The following is an 18,978-nucleotide window of genomic DNA, read 5'->3' as shown; positions in this document are numbered from 1 at the left end:
TCTCAAAGCGTATGCCCCATACATTATTTATGTTAATTAATGTCATTGTGTTGTTTATGAAGTTCAAGTAGAGTGAAAGCTGTTTTTGAAATAAACAACCGTTATACAAATTATAATAATAGATACTCTATTCCAATCAGGGAAAACTACACCGTCTGAACCAGGACGCTATTGGTTTGATGATATCGATGAAACGAACAATGAACAAGGCGAGTAAAAAATGTAGGACCTCAAATTCACCTGTTACGTCTCCTATTTGTTCTATAAATATGTAATTTCTCAATTAATTCCCTGATTACCACTGTGTTGATTCGCATGTAGAACCCATCGAGTACCTACATTATGGGCACTTCAAAATTTCAAACTTTTTTCGATGATAACCTCATTTCAAGTGAGATTCTATAATAGTAGGAGTTGTTTTTGAAATGTCCATTGAAAAACTATTATTGTGATTAATAGTCTATTTTAAATCAGGAGAAACTACACCATCTAAGTCGGGAAGCTTTTGGTTTGAGGACACCGATGAAATCAGTGTACAAGGCGAGTAAATCAATGTGACAAAAAAATGTGACTTCGTTTTTATTTGTACTGTTTGTTTTGTACCAATAGATATTCTCGTATAGGTACAGATATTAGAAAATATTTTTCGAATGATTTATTCAAGGAGATATTTCTCCCAAGATGCACAGAAACCGTTTTTCCATGTTCAACTTCTTTAAAACCTTTTTTTGGTGACTAGAAATTTCAGGATCTCACAATATTCCTGTCGGACTTTAAATTCACCTGTTACTTCTCCTATTTGTTCTATAAATTTGTGATTTCTCAATTAATTCCCTGACTATCCCTGTGTTGATTCGCATGTAGAACCCATCGAGTACCTACATTATGGGCACTTCAAAATTTCAAACTTTTTTCGATGATAACCTCATTTCAAGTGCGATTCTATAATAGTGGGAGTTGTTTTTGAAATGTCCATTGAAAAACTATTATTGTGATTAATAGTCTATTTTAAATCAGAAGAAACTACACCATCTAAGTCGGGAAGCTTTTGGTTTGAGGACACCGATGAAATCAGTGTACAAGGCGAGTAAATCAATGTGACAAAAAAATGTGACTTCGTTTTTAATTGTGCTGTCTGTTTTGTACCAATATTCTCGTATAGGTACGGATATTAGAGAATATTTTTCAAATAATTTATTCAAGGCGATATTTCTCCCAAGATGCACAGAAACCGCTTTTCCATATCGAATTTTGGTTGAATTACATTTCAACTCCTTGAAAACGTTTTTTGTTGAAATTTCAGGATCTCACAATATTGCTATCGGTTTTAGTGTTTCTGTGTACAACTTAACATAATAAGTAATAGTAAATCCCTAATAGCGGGTTTATGCTACATTACCTGAAAATCAATCCAATAACCAGTAACTAAGATACCTAAAAAAATTGTCCAGTTTATCCAAAATCCAAATTATGTTAACATAACCACAAATATTCTTCATTTGATCTTTCACTATAGGTTTGTTCTGCTTCAAAGTTTGTACTGTTCCGAATCGTCCAAAATCAGTGAGTCAACTGTGAACTGAACAGGTTTACACGACAACATGCTCAGTATTCAGTTGGGTGATTATTTTCTGACTGTCAGGAACAGTCCGGGTAGCGAACTAGAGCAGGCCTATAGGACTTGTTCTGGTACTACTGAAATAATTCAAAAAAAAAAAATATTAGTTGAAAGTTGGCCAATAATCTAGGCATAGTTCTTGTATCATAGTCTTAGTCTTAGGTACTGTTTTGCATAAACTCGTTATAAATTAACAGAGACGAGAGAAAAAAATGATACACATCAAACGTAAGAGATATGATAGTTTTACATATTGGCCCTAAACTGGCTGTGGGACTATCAAAATGTTTGGTATAGATCAAAAAGTAAAGACTACTGGGGGAGTTATTTTCTCATTGATTCACTCATAGAAAAAAAAAATTTTGAATTAATAGATCCGACCTCTGGAAGGAAAACGATTTCAACTGAGAAAGTCTTAAGAACTTCATCTAGGCCATTAACGTATATAAATCATGGAAGTTCTTTAATCGAAATATTTTTTTTAAATGTTACTTCTCTTCAATGAATTGTACCAAGGAAAAGGGAAAATCACTTGGATTCATCTGGTATCTCTACAGTGCTTTGTCTAGTTGTTCTTGATGTCGAATAAGTTTGATTTTTTATTGCTCTAAGAATTTGCCAATACCTGTACAATTGACTTAATTGTTTCAGGTAAGAAAATATCCATCTTAGATCGCAAACAGAGCAATGCTAAAGGTGAAGGAAGTGACGACGATTTCGAAGATGAAGAGCCAGAGCCAGAAAGCGACGGAGAAGATACTGAGGAGAAACGAGAAAAACGAGCTCAAAAGGAGTTGAAAATGCTGACTAAAAAGTTACAAAGCTTCAAAAATAAGGAGGATAATGCTAAAAAAGAGCGAGTAGCTTTAAGAGAAATCATCAAAAAACACCAAGCTGCAATCAAAGAAGAAAAAAAGAAATACGGACAACTGAAAAAAGAAGTAAGTCTATTTCAAGCTAGTTTACCAATCGTTCCGTTAAATCACATATTTTAGGTGGATAAAATGGCATCTCTGATGAAAGACGTAGATGAAGATGAAGAAGAAGAGGAGGAAGAAGAAAAAGATGTAGAGGAAGAAGAATGCGAAGAAGAGGAAGAAAGCTCTGAAGAGGAAGAAACCGAGAGTGAATCTGACGACAGCGACTCGGAGAGAAGCCAGAGTGAAGACGAAGATGCTCCTATCGAAAAGAAGAAAGCAAATCTGACTGCAAGATCGAAGAGACACGAAAATATACTTAATGCGCTTAAGAAGGGTAATTTCTTATTGAAAACAAATGCTGAACGGTTGCAGGACGATTTGAATAAACAGAAAGAGATGACTGCCAGTTTGCAAGAGGACCTCGATTCTGTTTTATCAGAATTGGGTTAATTGGTTACACAGAGTTTTTGTGGATTATTTAAGAAATTGGTTGTTAACATTCAATCTTGAAAACTATGAGAAGTGTATATAGTTTAAAAGATATTTTAATATTTAACGGTATTATATTGGCAATCATCTCTATTCCTTTGGTGTTATACATTACTTTGGGTTAGTTCTAAAATTTGAGTGTTGTGATTAAGTACAAATGGATCTATCACTGAATAGGAAAATAATTGAAAAAGTGATAGTGTTTATTCCATATCCCATAATTTTTGTTGATTCTCTCGGAAACCTAATATTATCTTTGGAACAGCCATTTACAGATATTAATTTCATGATTAAAGTTGTCAGTGTAAATATATTTTTGTCTAGAATTAAGAGAATAGTTGAAATTTTTATATTGTTCATATATCACAAAACGTATGTATTTATTTGCTGAAATAAAGTGTGATATGCTTCATTATTATTCGATTGCCGTTCACTTTAACCTATTTGATAATATATTAAAAATTATGTACTGACCAATACAGTACAATTTTAACATTTCAATTATTATTTGTATTTTTTCTTACACTGATACGTCCCGCCTCCCAAGTGACAGAGTATTTTACACGCAAACAAGGAATAGGGGCCCCGCATTCAAGGCTTGCCCAAGACCTCATTGGTAGGGTCTAGATACAATAGAATGTTTCAGGAAGATAATGCGTTATTACATCCAACAGATTTGATAGGTTTTCCAGTATCAAAGTCAAATATATTTGAGATTATTAGGTTATGTTATTCTTTCACTTCTATAATTGTTTATTCTGTGGTTTTGCATTGACGCCACTCTGCGTCAATGGTTCCTTCTAAGAGGTTTGTTTAAGTTCGGAATTCGATACAGTTTGATCATGTACATTTTTTTAACTAGAACTCATATGTTATCGTTTTTACAGTGTATTGATTTTTAAAACCATTTCGAGACTGATCCAGGAGAACGATATTCTCTATTTCGGACATTGGAGTAGGGATTAGTTAGAACTTCGAATTCGCACGTGCGAACTGATGAAATTTTTCATTTGTGGTGTATAACTCATAGAAATGAAGTTATATACTTACGACTAAAACGCACATCTACATGCGCGGATGAATGACGAAAGGAGGCAGCCATATTTCTTTGGGAATATAAAATCTGCAATAATTGAAATGATATATATACGTAGAACATTTCGTATCATAACGTAGTTCTTGGAAACAATTCCAACGAAACAAAAATTACTACAAGTCACTACTGGAACCTGGCAACGTAGACAAGAACCGTGATGAAACAAACAAATATCCCTGATTATTGACGATAAAGATGCCTGTAAACAGAATTCCATGTGTAAATATCGTCATACGGCTATGCTGTCATCTTTGTTCCGCACACGTACTACACTGATGAAGTAATAATATACTCAACTTCAGAGATACTCTTTCATCCAACACATAATTCATATTCATCACTTAATTTGGATGCGCATTGTACTTTGAAGCATTTTAGACATTAGTATGAGATTTTATTTCTATGGTATAAATGTACAATCTCTTGTAATTACAATATGAAATGAAACAACAGAAAAATAATGGCAATGACCCAACTACCGAATCTTTGGATTTTTCCTTCGTAAGAAATGTTACAGAAAAAAACTGTTCTGTGCTTTGATTCTATGTCAGTTCGAACGGTAGTTGGTGTAATCTATGGTTCGAACAATTCCCTAAGAGTTTGAAATATAAACCGAAACAAACTAATAAAAAAAATAATAGGTGACAGATAAACTGACAGATGCAGTTTGACAGCAATATAATAATTTCTATTATTTAAAAATCGCCAAAAGGTGAAAAAATGGCCAAATATTTTGGTTTAGATAGACTTGTAACATTTTGGAATACTGTTAAAGAAGCTGGCGGCATAAAGGCTTCTTTGTATAAATTGTACAGGCAAGTATATCTAAAGGTTATGTAATTTGTTTGAAATAAGACACTCTCTAGTGTGAATAAATACTAGTACTAGGTTGATAATAAATAAATATATTCGTTCAAAAACGGTTCATTTAATATCTCATGTGATGACTTCATAAAGAACAAGTATTAAATAGTGTCAACATGGGATTCATTGAAAATTTAAATATATTATCAGGAATGCCCAATGGCATTCCTAACAATGTAGATTTTCAAAAAGTTTTGAACTTTTGCCTATATTTTTGGTTTTGTACATTTGTCTAATAAGAAAATTTCAAATTCCAATAGAACTAAATGAGTCTATTTAAGGATGGATAACCTGCGTCCTGGACAACTTGTAGGAACCGACAAGTATGGTAACAAATATTACGAGAACCGCAGCTACTTTTATGGAAGGAATAGATGGGTAGAGTATGCACCTTATTATGGTAAGTTCATCGAGTAAGAAAAAAGAATTGTGATACGTGCAAGAATTTCAACCGATCATCAGCCCAACATTGATTTCATTTCATTTTTAGCCTTGGAATATGATGGGAGTCAAATTCCAGCAGAATGGTTTGGATGGATGCATTACAAAACAGACTTAACTCCAGACAAAGATCCTTCTAGGCCAAAATACAAGTGGATGATGGATCATACAGAGAATATGAGTGGTACACCTGGGCAGTACATGCCATATTCAACAACCAGACCCAAAATTCAACCATGGATCCCTCCCAAGCATTAAGAGTCTACGACATATTTAGTTTGTTTTAATTCTTGTAAATGTATAAAAAGATAATATATGTCCTCAGCAAAGTGTGTGCCTCATTGTTCAAATTATGTGAAGCTATGAAGCTTCATATAAACTGGTGACAAGTAAACCTGAAGGTAAACTGCTTCCCTCAGAAACAAACCTTAAGTCAAAATTCGAGTAGGAATTAAAGATGTCTTACTTTTTATTGTGCAATTGCTAGCAGACAAATGCAACATATTATTTAGAATAACTTTAAAAGGTGAAATTCTTTGAAATGGTAGTGATGTAAAGTATGTCGGTTTTTATTCAATATTTCCAGAAAGCATTAAGTTGGAGGGAAAAATGATGGAGAAGAAAAAAAATTATAACTCGGAGTAAACAATTTTTCAATAATCTTTATCACTTTGAAAAAACCAACCAAGTTGGCTTGGTATGTGTTCCCAAAAAATCAGGAAAACTTCTGGTAACACAAAATTTGGTCAGAAAAACATTTGTCATATTTCTGGTCACAGCCGAACAAATTCAAATAGTTATAATGAACTAGAAAATGAACCTCAGCTGAAAAGTTGACGACTATCCAAGTTTCAAATCGATATCAAAGTCTATTGAAAAACTAGCATATGAAAAAGTCTGGTCTACAGAATTCAGCAAAAATCTCATCTCTACCAAGGCAACTAAGTACGATTATGGAATGCATTTTTCTACGAACAACTTCAGTGCAATAACTCCCGCTCCTCAGTTCACAAATATGAACATTTCAATGTTGATTTGAATAAAACAAAAGTATTAAAAACAATTGTATATTTACTTCATATCACATATTTTACAAACTTACAAGTTATATTTGACTAATCTGTTTGATATCGAAAAAATGTTTTTAAATAAATATATCCATCCGATCCTCATGTTGTTTTATCAGCCTCCACTGTTTTGATATGAGTGTTCACTACGTGTCTAGTCAGCGATGACATATAGTGATAGGAGCAGCCACAAATATCACAACTGAAATAAACTATTTTCATTTGTTGTCCCAATCAAACATTCTGTGTAGGGGTAAAATTTCCTCAAAGTGACTGATTTATATTGTTAAGTTTCTCATGAAACTTTTGTCAGTCACAAAACAAAAGCTTTGTTTTTAGAAAAAAAAGGTAGAATTTTTTTGATAGGAAACAAATTATTAGTCTTGAATCAAAAACTGCCCGAAGTTAGTTCTAAAGAAGTTACTTTGTAGTGAAATGTAAATATGTAATTGGATCTCAGTATCGATATGCACTACATAAAAGTTTTTATCTGAGCAACTCTCACGACACAATATTCTCTCAGAGGAAATCATAAAAGTCTCCAAAACAAACAAAGATTTTCAAAATCTTCAGACTGGAAAACAAGCTGTTTAAAAAAAATTACCTGAACATTTCTGCAGATCCTTTGTGTATTTCAGCATGTCTTTGTAAATTGGCATATCTTGAAAAGGAACGTTTGCAAATTTCACAGCCGTAAAGTTTACTTGTATGAGTTATGTTCTTATGAAAGTTCATATCGCGTATACTGCAGAAGGCTTTACTGCATATTTCACATTTATATAATAACTTCTTCAAAACCGGTTCGCTACAACTGGAAAAAAAAAACAAATTGAAATGATATCTTCAATCTAATCATAGCGTGTGATTTCAAAACTTGGACATCCAAAATTTTTGATTCGAAGATAAATCAATAATTAACACTCATTTATTTACTGATATGTATTGTTTAATTTTCGAGAAGCTTGACTGAATTATGCTGTCTTTCGAACCAATTGATTTTACTATGATAATGAATATTTCCAATCGACATTTGGAACGTTAACCTTTCTCAACATTCCTTCACGGTAGGATCCGGCAAGTGCATGTCGGATAACAACTACTCACTTAGCCAATACCACGACGAATATTGGATTATATCCAACAAACCATTCTTGTTGGGGCTTCTCATTTATCCAGCAGCAAGTCCCCGCTGAAATTAATTGAATTATCACCTACAGGTCAGTATATAACTGATATAACAGCGCTGTCTGTTACACAGCTGATTTCACCAATTGTCCACCGCACATTAAAACTCTTATCTGAGACAAGAAGAAGTAGCACATGTTCCAAAACTCTAAAAAAATCCTAGTTTCTCATTTCAATTCGAGATATTCATTCAGATTAATTGGAAATCAATTTGACTTTGTACCAAGACTCTTACTTTTGTAGAAATGTAGACAATGGCATACGGTGGTTGTACTCTTGAGTCAGAAAAATGTTCACAAGTGGTACAAGCTACCTGCGGAAAAAAATTAAAATTCAACAAAGTCATTACCTGTTATCTTGAGTATCTTGTTGCTCCAAAGCCTCCAATTTATGTGTTTTAGTATGTTGCAACAGCAGATCTTTACTAGCAAAAAGCTTATGACATTCATCATTTGCACAAATAAATAATTTCCCCGTCTTGGTATGTTCCTGCTTGTGCTGTCGAACATCTTGTATACTTTTGAAGCTTTTCTCACAAACGGAACACTGAAAATGTATATTCTCCAAGTGATCTTTCAAATTACGATTGCTTTGAAAATCTTTATGGCACTTGAAACACATGTTCTCCGGATCTATTACGACCCGAATCAGTCGTTTGTTGTTTTTCTGAAGGGTATTGATTAAGGATACATTTGTCACATCTTCATATCTGAAAGAAAAATTCTCTTATAAAGCTTTAGTTGCTCTGTGACAAAAATTATATATAAAAATGTTTGAAAGAGTTTTCATCTATTTATTCGAACATTTGACAATTTGCTACACTGAGTGCACGTACTAAGTCAAAATAAAATACAAAACAGAAGAGCAGAACATAACAAAAAAACAATAGACAATGTGGTTTTAATTTACGTCATCAAAACTTTCAGAAGAGAGATTTGTATAAAAAAATATAAATGAACCACAATCGTAGAAGCTATACTAACAAATGCTTTCAAAATGCTGGAAGGAAGTGTCATCCAAAAAAAAATATATAAGATCAATATTTTTCGCTGAACTTTGAAAAAAGGGTTCATTCATCAGGAAGTACCATCAAAGTATTTCCATTTCCAAGGAAAATCGAAGTTTCCAAATTAACTGTGACGTCACTACCATTGAGACTTATTCTCCCTTTTAAACCACATTTCAAAATGTTTATGATTTTGGTAACGCAGAAAAATACATGAATGAATATACGACGTGATTATTTAATCAGTAATACTCAATCAAATTACTCAAATAACAAATACTACTATGAAAAACAAGCTGGCAACTCAGAACAACAATAATGGAGGAAGAAGAGGAAAATTGAATTATGCAATATGAATGAGTTTTACAGTGTTACACTCAATTTTAAACTACTGACAAAAAAATTGTCAAATATCAGGTCCATTCAAAAAAAAACTTCACAATGAAACCACTGTGTGAAATTGATATTTTCTAAATAATTTGAAATTGACCTTGTCTAGGACCCGTAGGAAACTCCTTATTGTTTGTTATAAAGGGGAGTTTTTTTACAGTTCACAGATCTACATTGTTAGTGTACACTACTAATGTTTTATGAATAACTCAACTGGTTTAGTGATCCAATAATTTGTTATAGAAGGATTAGTTTGATAACAGAATCAATTTTTCTTGAATAAACAATTGTTTTCTTGTCAACGTTTCGAGTTTAACTAAATTCTTCTTCAGGACTTGAAAAGGAGTTTCTTCGTGTTGAAAATATAATTATTTTAAAAACATCAGACATATCAGATATATAATAAAAATAGAAAATACTAAAATAATAAAATTTTCAAAACAAAACTACACAAAGGAAAGAAACAAACAAATGTACGAATAACCTTGTTTCTCATTTTATGTAAACCTAGTAATACAAGTCTCTATACTCTTCAAGGAATTGCATTGGTTGATTCATTGAACTTCATTTCCATTTTGGTATAAATTTGTTGTGTGGCAGAATAAACTCTTTCTTGCATTCATAAAATAATTCTGTCATCAATTTTTTGTCGTAACGACAGATTCATATATGAGATTCATAGATTACTCACTTGCAAGTTGAAGAATTGATTTTCTTGTCCTGAAACGATCTGCTCTGAAACAGTTCCTCTACATTATGATAAGGTACAAAAGACCAATTTTCCAAATAATTCCCATGTTCATCATAGCCAGACTCAACTTCCATATGACCGCTGCAGTGGAAAATATTCTTGGTGGGCTCTTCGGAGGACTGATCGTTTCCTTCTACAACGCTGATCATTAGCGTTTTTTCTTGCAGTTTGGTCTTCAAATTGTCGGTACTCATGAGGTTCGTAAGAGTATCTGCCATCTGTCGAAAAGAGGCGGAATCTTGAGAAATTACATTGAGCAAAGGTGGGGGTTCCACCACACTTTCTATACTTCGACTGTACATACTGTGGTCATTGTTCACTGAATCTATTCCACACGCTGTAACAATGAGAAAGACATATACAAGGCGGATGGCTTTCAAGAATTTATTTTGTGAGTAAATGCCTCATTTTCGAAATACATGGTTATTTCCAAAATTCCCTGACATATTTCAAAGAATTTTGAAACTTTCAATGTAGCACGAGATGTTCTCTGATATGAGTCTGTTGCAATTTTGCTACTTTCTGCATCTTTCTTCAAGACTAGTAAACAAGTACAATCCATTTCTGAAGAGCTGTTTGAATAAAAAAATTGAATAAAACTAATTCGTGCTGATTCCTTGAGTTAAGTCTAGTTTATTCCAGCACTGGTGTTTTTATTTCAGTCAATTCTATTATTAGCTTAGCTTGAGAATTCATTCGCCAAGAAAATTGGTTTGTTCTGAACAAAATCATATGTGTCTTCGATTCATTTAGTTTATTTTTATTCAACCAGTCCTTAGTTTTGTTGAATAGATCTGTACTATTCAACATCATCTCTGGGAAAGTTTCACCACCTGATAACAGACTTGTGTCATCTGCGAAGATAGTTTTGAACTGTTGGTTTAGGTTTAGATTACATAAGTCGTTCAAATAAATGACGAACAAAAGAGGGCCGGCAATGCTCCCCTGCGGAATTCCCACGTCTGTGGGAAGGGTTTCGGATTTATAGACTCTTCCTTTTCGTTTTATTTCTACAGATAGAAGGCGATCTGATATGTAGGATTCAACCCACTTTAGCGCTGAACCTCTTATTCCATATCTTTCTAATTTTATCAACATTAGTTGATGATTCAAGCAGTATAGATACTATGCAAACAGTGATACATTCTCGGGCGCCTCGCGGCAGGGCCTGCCGCGAGGCGTCCGAGACCCTAATGCACTTGCTATCAGCATGTCCAGCATATGCGGTCTCGGCCTATATCCATCGACATAACGCGGCCCTAAGAGTGCTATATTACCATCTACGGCACTCTTACGGTATTGACGAGACACCGGTGTTGCCCTACGCTCCGGGGGATATTGAATCCGTTGTGGGGAACGAGAAGTGCCGAATTTATTGGAACTATTCGTTCCCAACCCTCAGGCTCATACAAGCTAATAAGCCTGATGTAGTCCTTCTCGACCACCAGACCAAAACGATATTTGTCGTGGAGTTTTCAGCTCCTGGCGAGACTAATATCGTCAGAAAAGAGGAGGAAAAACGGATAAAATATCGAGATTTTCTCTTCGAACTCCGCAGACTCTATCCAGATCACTCTGTCAAGATGGTCGTTCTGATTGTTGGAGTCCTTGGTGGAATGATGTCTTCTCTACTCTCGAATCTCAAAATCATACCGGCTTGCCGCACTAAGGCAGAAATCTTAGCCGCACAGATGCAGAAGGCTGTCATTCTTGGCTCACTGCGTTTGCTCAGGGCACATGATTCTCGCACCCAATGATCACTTACCCCTAGGTGTGGGGAGTGGTCATTGGTTGATTTTGCTGGCGCGCCCTCCCGAATGTATCGGGGCTTCGGGGGATAGGGCCTGACCAGCGCACACTACGGTGAAAAAAAAAAAAAAAAACATATACTGTAGAATTCTAATAGAATTGGCAGTGTGCAGAGAGTTGAAACACAGTATTTCATTTATGGGTTGAAATTAGATTCTAGTTCGACTTGCATAGAAAATAGCTTGTTACGAATTATATGTATACTTGAAGCATCCAAATGGAACAACAAAAATATCACATTCTAAATAGAAACTATCATAAATTTTACAGATGTTATAAACTGGAGATTTTATTAACACGTTGATCATAGGCAAAGGCAAATAGAAAAATATTTCGTTTCTACTACTTCGTCTCGGTACGTGAAAATCTAGTTGAGATAACAAATCAGGGCAGTCAACCAGATTATGAATCAATTTATATATGAAGATACAGGCATAATATGTTCTTCTGTTTTCTAAGAATAAGAGGGCAAATCTATTTAGCAACACTCTATTATCAATTCCTTGGGATGGGTAAGCTCCATCCAGTTTGTAAGCCATGTATTTCACAAAGATTCGAGTTGCTGTATATGCACATTGTATCTAGGTGACCAAACCACCCTGCGTAAAAAATTGAAAAATATGTTGAAATAATTACCACCAACAGCAAGCGGTACAGTTGTTAATCGGTCCCCAGAAGCCCCACTGCAGCCATCTGGGCTCTTGCTCTGCTGCGAAGGTATTTGAATGGGCCCAGCATGTGTTTCGTTCTTGCAATCGGATAGAAGCTTTTTCTGATTTTCTTTTTTACTGGATACTTCCTTGGTTCCTACATGAACTACTTTTCCAACCAATCTTTTACCGCTAGACGTCACGCCCAAATTCAATTTCATATTCAACAACCCTTTCAGGCTCTTTTTAACCCTTCGTTTACGGCTGTTTGACTCTTCCCCTATAAGCGTATATGGATTGCATGTCCCAATTTTTTTCGTTATTTTCTCAATATAACCCTCCAGTGATACAGACTGGCCAGTGAGGAGATTCGTTCCTCTAATGTTCGACACATCTAGAGTTGGCACGTCAGAACATTCCAACTCACTTACTTGACCTGCTTCAGCCGGAACTGTTTGAATATGTAGATTGCCATCTTTCAAAATAGCGTATTGGTACCTGATTGAAAATTAGGGTGGTTAGAAATATAACTTGAGCCATTTTATAAACATGAGATTTTAGCAGAGTTGACAGGTAAAAATGGAGAAGCATGGAATTGAATTAATAATAAGTAATATTGTGTTGAAGCTACTTTCCAGATGTGTGACATGGCTTTTTTCGACTGGTTCAACTAAATTACCTGATACAAAATTATTTCTGCCTTCCGCCACTGCTGATTCATCGGTATGCCCGACTTTTCGTCTACGACTGCTGTAGTTTCCCTCAAAGCAGAAACTACAGAATTGATTTGGTGTGGCTCCATCTCTATTGTTTAAATCAAATAACCTGGTACCAAAACAATCACGTTCTGGTAGCCATATTTTATTAATGTAGATTCCAAACGTGGAATGGTTAACAAACCCAGAAAACAGCTTCAACAGTTATTTTTTTTTTACATTTCATTCATCAGTTTTAGAGATTACAGTTGAAGTAATATTAAAAAACATCAAAGATTACATATGTAGTCAATTCACATACCACAATCAAAATTGACAATTTTGAAAATAATATAAATTAAAATATTGAGTAAAAGTGGAAGAGTATAAAATTTTTCGATACTATAAAACATTTTCGACACAAGAAAAATTTTGAGATATTTTCTGAACTTGAAGTCAGTAGTTTCCTTTTTAGTTTATTATGGGAGCGTTTTATAAATCCTCACACCACTGGGGATGGATCCCCTGAGAGTTACATTCAAATTACTTCAAGGTGTTTTTTTTTAGGCGGTGAAAATTTACACTCAATGAATATTCAATTCTGTCCAATAGATGGTGATGATGACATCCTTTACAACGCCATCTATGGAATTGGTAGAAAACTCAAAACATAAATATTAAAGACACACGAGGGTGCAAGAGAAGCTCCTTTGGGACAGTATACTTTTGATAGGAATGATTTAAAATAGAGTTAGTTGTGTCAGGCTATTTTTGCCAGATCATATTAAATGTAAGATCATTCAAAAACCTGGAAAAGGTGAAATAAAATGGGTGATTCTTTTAACTATAAAATGTGTTGAGGGATTTTTGTTTTCCTAAAAATAATGGATTCATTGGAATATACTTCTGATACTCTTCATACGTCAACATGGTTAATTCAATGCAATGTATTGTTACATTGAACACTTTGAATAACATTATTCGAAACATGGTTCTAAAACGAAATTTGGAATGAGGATCAAGGAAAAGACATTTTTTCAGCTTTCTCAGAAACAATTTCATAATTTAGTGTTGAATCTTCACATTTATCAGTTATTTTAAACAATTTCAAAATTCTCTTCGATATTGGAACATTTTACTTTTATTTACATATTATCAAAGTGACTTACTCATTCTGATCCAAAATGTTTGCAAAATATTCTTCACTTTCTTGTTTTGTCAATAACTGAGAGGGATCTATCACTTGAGTTTGATAATTTTCCTCTTCGGGCTCAATAGATTGAGCTATCTCGTAATTTACCAAGTCTTCTTCCTTGATGGGAACGCCATCTTCGTTTACATACAAAATGTTCGTAGGTTCGGATACAAAATTTCCTTCGTCATCAATGTATTGAATTACTTCAGTGTCATCAGTTTTTTGGGCATCTGTTGTATTTTCTGTATCTGCTATTAATATTCCACCTATAAAATAGTAACATCTACAGATTTTTATGTGTATTCATTTCCAATTTGGGAAACAATCTGGTAAAAATTATTATCATTATGTACTAATTGAATTATGTGATTACTGTTGTATACAATGTATTGAAAAATAATTTGAAGTACCAGCTTTACTGAAGAAGCCACTGTGTCGTAGAACATGTTTTGATTAATGTCCTCAGTGTGAAAATTGTACACCTATTATCATGAACCCCAATCAAGTATCCATTACAAATTCAAAAAATCAATAAACCATTTGAGTACTTCCTTTACCAAGGAAGCTACGATGTTAGCAAAACGTGTCTAGAAATTTTATTGTTTGTGAAATTTGTTTAATAATTATCATGGATAGCGTTATCAATTTTTATCAAGAAACGAGTCAGTCCATTCATAATTTCAAACTATTATGTTTAATATCCTACCATCATTAGTATTGATCAGGTATTGACTAATGTCATCTCCTTCTTGTAGAAATATGGTTTGTGGGTCTGACTGCAAAATGTGTCCATTTACAAGTATAGCTCTAGTACCATCTGAAAGGATTACCTAAAAGAAAGCTTTATCATGACGAATTAGGAATACTTTTACTTGATTGAAAAATATCATGAGTAGTACCTACTTATAGGCAAGAAGGAATATTATTACCATATTTTCAAACTATATGTACCAATATTTTGAAACTTTGAATGGTTTGCTGTTTTCCATTTGTCAAATAAATTTACTTATTTCCCACTTACATCATTCAGGTCTTCAGCTTCATCAGTTGTATCTAACACAAAGTCATCATCATTGAGAATATATTGAACTCCTTCATTTTCTTCAGTCGATATTTGAGACATATTTCCTTCCCTGTTTTCTTCTTTTCTGCAAGGAGGAAATTGATTTCATTGTCGAGAAATATTATCATCTCCATTAAAGAACTGAACATATTAATTGCAGTTAACTTGGAAAATAAAAAGAACAAAATTTATACAGTCAGAATATTCGAACATTTTGAAATTTGTTCGATCGGTAAATAAGCTTGCTTACCCAGTGAAAAAATAATGACAGACAACCCCGTCGGTATAAATGTATAAATACAAAATGACAGAAAACACGAAAATTGCCAAAGATCAAAAATTAGAGTAGAACCATGATTGGAACACCCAATGTTATGTAATGAAGGAACACAAAAGATGTGTTCGTTAAGTCTGTTGAAATTTGTTTTTCGTTAACCAGCTGTCGTCCCCCTACGAACGACAACTCTCAGAAGTCAAAACTTGTGCCAACTGAGGATTAACGAGGTCTTACCTTTCGACGTGCGATTTCTAGCACATACATTTCTAAGTACTCAATTATCTCGCTTCGCTCAGCAAGCGTTGAATAATGCAAATCTGTTATCCGATATGAGTTTATTTTACCTTTCCATCACTATTTTTCGAAAATTATTGTTTTCATTTAATCATTATGAAGTGGTGCTTTTACACTTTTGATATCACATATTGTAATATCACAGTAAATAAATGAATAGAAATAGTTGATATTTAAATATTTTTCATTACCGTGTCTGCCAATAATCAATATTTTCCCCGAGTTTGATATTTGAATTATATAACTTAGATATCGCCCATTGCTTGATCCAAAAATTCGCCCCAGTGCAAGTTTTCCTTCCAAACCAAAAAAATTCTCTATATGTCAAATAATCTGTGATTTAAAAATTGTTGCCAGGTAGATATTTTCATTTTCATTTCTGTTTTATTGCTGTTATGTTTTATTGAGCCTACGATTAACACTTGTACTGCATTTTCAATCGAATATGTGAACTGATACTTTTTTTACCAACGGATAATAAAATTTATACTCGTCTCGCACTGGTTTTACCAATGGAACACGCTAGACACAGAGGAAGAAAAACTTTTGCAACGTTACATCACAGAATAGTAAACAATGACATTTATTGTTATAATGCCATTTCTATGGCCATGCCACAGTCCCACAGTGGAAAAGACCACTGTGGTTGCTTACAATCTCCAGTCTCAAATCACAACAATTACGTTTGCCCAGTACATGAGACTAATTACAAAGTAGTCGATGCCAATTATGTTTCTTCTGGTTTTCAGTTTGTACTGTTTAGAATCGTCCAGAATCAGTGAGTCAGTTGTCGACTGAAAAGGTTAACACGACAAAATATTCAGTATACAGCTGGGTGACTGTTTTCTTACTGTTAGGAACAGTCCGAGTAGAGAACCAGAACAAGACTATTGACACTCAAGGAAAAAACTTACTAATTAGTAATTAGTATCTTGTTACTGGACCGTATACAGGAATAATATGACTGAAATGCAGATATTTAAAATTTTGTTGAAAGAAGGTGGTAATAACAAAACCTTCGATTACCCAAAACAACAAAAAGACTCGGCAGACATCATTGCCAAAAACCTCACAAATATTATATATGATTCACTAAAACAAAAATCTTCTGCTAGTAATATCAAAAGAAGAAATGTTCTGGTAAGAAATTTGTAGATCAAAGCATTTAAATTATATACTTTTTTGTAGAAATTCCTGAATATTATAAGTGAAGTGAAGGAACAACATTCTAGTGCTGATGATTGGATCCAAACATGTCTTTCTAAAATTCGAAAAACCTTTGAAAATGTGGAAGTATGTAAACTCCTCAATGAATGCAATGATGAATTTCGGTCTTTCAGTTCTAATACCTTTCCTGATAACATGATTAAATATCATGAAATGAAAAATATCAAACGAAAAAAGAAGAAAAAGTACTTGGGTAGGTTAATATCTTTAAAACACATCTCACCCAGATGGATGAGTATTTATTTCTTATTTAAACAGACTTCATAAAAGAAAGGGATCAACTTCGATTAAATTCCAAATATGACATACAGGTTGTGAAGAAAATTTCTCATTATGAAGTAAATGAAAATTTGATCAAGAGCTTTGCCCAACAAACAGACAAAACTTCAAAAATTGTGAATACTTCGTTTCCACAGCAAACTGATGACAGAGAGAAGCAGATAAAGTTGGCATATGCTCTTCTTAATGTGGAGAATAGAGCGGATGGTATTCTAGAAGGCATCCTCTTTAGATTAGCCTCATATACAGTATTGACTAATTATGAACAAACTTTCTTACAAAATCTCTTCGATACAGGTAAGAAGGATGCCTAGATTATTCCAGAGTTGAAGTGAATGTTTTTTAGGGTACTGTCTTGATACCAAAATAGCACCATTCATGGACCTTTTCTTTTTTGTATTGGAGAAAATTATATTAGAACACGCTACAAATCTCGTTTGTAAAGAAAACGAACTGGATGTGTGCCAGTATTATGTGAATTTGGAAGGTGATTACAAGTTTTTGAGGTTAAGAGAAATATGCAGAAAAAATGATACAGTTGGATTGAAACTGAAAACCTTGATATATGAATTATATTGCATGAGTTGCTGCAATGAAAATGTTTTAAAGTTAATTGATTTAATTTTATAAATATGTAAAGAAAATATTATATATTGTTCATTCATCACGATAATTATGTGAAACTCTGGGGCCTCAGGTTTGAATATGCAGTCAAGTGATGAACTGAAAATATGGCGTAGTATAATTCAAAATTTGTTTTCCACATCAGACAAGTGGTTTGAAGTTGATTTATATTGATTCACAAACTTTTTTCCTTTTTTATATTGAGTTTATTCCCTAGGCATGTGCTTTCTACCTGTTACAACTTGTAAAAATAAAAACATTCCTCAACAACGTAGATAAAAAATATAACTGTAATGGATATTTAGTTTGAAGAAATATATTTATTATTATTATGTTTTTTAATAAATACCATTGGGTTCTCTTTGATATGATTTGCTATATTAGTTTTCTTAAATTTCTATCAACATGCTTGTAAAATGAATAAAGACATTATTTTTCGTGAAGAAGTAAATGTTCTTTGATCATTTCGGGACTTTTAATTTTCCACAATACTTTGAAAAAAAGCCAAGTATATTTTATATATAAACTAAACTTTGAAAAAGTTACTGACTGATTAGGTTTATATTATGCAGACACTTTCCGGAGTGAATTCTGTTTCTTATTACACTTGAGTAGACTTCCTGTGATCTAAATTTTACAGATTTTGGGAGGTTAAAACATCAAAAAAGATCAATAACATAAAATACCATTTTTTGAGCTTTATGGGAGGAATCTGACACTGTTCTAAAGTATGGCACAGGTATGTCACTTGGCGTGACAGGTTCCAGAAAGTTATAAATGATTTTCATATTCGTAATTGTAACTTTCTTATAGTAGTCAGGCAATAAAAAAGAAATTTTATTGAAACAACGATAAAAATAAAATAAAAACTACATTAAAAATTACAATAAAAATGAAATTGAGACATCCCATTATAGAGGTAAAAATAATCGATTTCAAAATAGAAAAGTTTAAAACAATGTAGACATTAAACATTGTTGAAAAAAATTAACTTATGTCCTGTCAAGAATTAACATTGGTTTATTTTCATAAAGAGCC

At 33.3% G+C, this 18,978-nt stretch overlaps 5 protein-coding genes across 16 annotated transcripts in view; 3 read left to right on the top strand and 2 right to left on the bottom strand.

Annotated features, from left to right (window-relative positions):
• The window catches only part of LOC111506017 (uncharacterized), a 78,896-nt gene extending 77,281 nt beyond the window's left edge, over positions 1–1,615 (bottom strand). The window contains exon 1 of the mRNA XM_074173424.1: positions 1,400–1,615. The gene's annotated coding sequence lies outside the window, so the exon portion shown is untranslated. The remainder of the gene's footprint in view (positions 1–1,399) is intronic.
• Positions 1–3,439, top strand: part of LOC111506014 (uncharacterized) — a 30,311-nt gene extending 26,872 nt beyond the window's left edge. For 4 of the 10 annotated variants that reach the window (XM_074172725.1, XM_074172894.1, XM_074172756.1 and 1 more), the window contains 5 exons: positions 141–209; positions 475–540; positions 1,018–1,083; positions 2,270–2,559; positions 2,614–3,439. In XM_074172725.1, coding sequence (XP_074028826.1) covers positions 141–209; positions 475–540; positions 1,018–1,083; positions 2,270–2,559; positions 2,614–2,988 — 866 coding nt within the window. In that variant the 3' untranslated portion in view covers positions 2,989–3,439. The remainder of the gene's footprint in view (positions 1–140; positions 210–474; positions 541–1,017; positions 1,084–2,269; positions 2,560–2,613) is intronic. The other 6 variants (XM_074172977.1, XM_074173027.1, XM_074173079.1 and 3 more) reach the window with 4 other exon arrangements.
• A 1,315-nt stretch (positions 3,440–4,754) lies between these two features.
• Positions 4,755–5,757, top strand: ND-B17.2 (NADH dehydrogenase (ubiquinone) B17.2 subunit). The gene is made up of 3 exons (XM_023160949.2): positions 4,755–4,938; positions 5,269–5,387; positions 5,478–5,757. The coding sequence occupies exons 1-3, from the start codon at positions 4,844–4,846 to the stop codon at positions 5,684–5,686; spliced, it is 423 nt and encodes a 140-aa protein (XP_023016717.1). The 5' UTR covers positions 4,755–4,843; the 3' UTR covers positions 5,687–5,757.
• Positions 5,758–6,481: 724 nt separating this feature from the next.
• LOC111506013 (uncharacterized) lies at positions 6,482–16,149 on the bottom strand. 2 transcript variants are annotated; one of them, XM_074173188.1, is made up of 9 exons: positions 16,002–16,149; positions 15,198–15,324; positions 14,883–15,006; positions 14,151–14,442; positions 12,273–12,784; positions 9,768–10,164; positions 8,030–8,389; positions 7,100–7,306; positions 6,482–6,697 (listed from the first exon to the last, which is right to left on the bottom strand). In XM_074173188.1, exons 2-9 carry the CDS (start codon positions 15,297–15,299, stop codon positions 6,598–6,600), a joined length of 2,094 nt encoding a protein of 697 aa, XP_074029289.1. In that variant the 5' UTR covers positions 15,300–15,324; positions 16,002–16,149; the 3' UTR covers positions 6,482–6,597. The 2 variants fall into 2 exon arrangements, with proteins under 2 accessions (XP_074029289.1, XP_023016697.2); XM_023160929.2 differs by lacking the exon at positions 16,002–16,149 and adding an exon at positions 15,490–15,640.
• A 280-nt stretch (positions 16,150–16,429) lies between these two features.
• Positions 16,430–18,272, top strand: LOC111506012 (uncharacterized). 2 transcript variants are annotated; one of them, XM_074173656.1, is made up of 4 exons: positions 16,430–16,944; positions 16,999–17,230; positions 17,296–17,613; positions 17,663–18,272. In XM_074173656.1, the coding sequence occupies exons 1-4, from the start codon at positions 16,771–16,773 to the stop codon at positions 17,944–17,946; spliced, it is 1,008 nt and encodes a 335-aa protein (XP_074029757.1). In that variant the 5' UTR covers positions 16,430–16,770; the 3' UTR covers positions 17,947–18,272. The 2 variants fall into 2 exon arrangements, with proteins under 2 accessions (XP_074029757.1, XP_023016696.2); XM_023160928.2 differs by having other exon boundaries at positions 16,432–16,950.
• The last annotated feature ends 706 nt before the right edge of the window (positions 18,273–18,978 follow it).

The sequence above is a fragment of the Leptinotarsa decemlineata genome, unplaced genomic scaffold, assembly GCF_025532065.1.
Source record: "Leptinotarsa decemlineata unplaced genomic scaffold, Ldec_3_MD MMD2_P_RNA_scaffold_1, whole genome shotgun sequence".
Taxonomy (NCBI): domain Eukaryota; kingdom Metazoa; phylum Arthropoda; class Insecta; order Coleoptera; family Chrysomelidae; genus Leptinotarsa; species Leptinotarsa decemlineata.
This window is presented reverse-complemented; position numbering and strand designations above follow the sequence as displayed.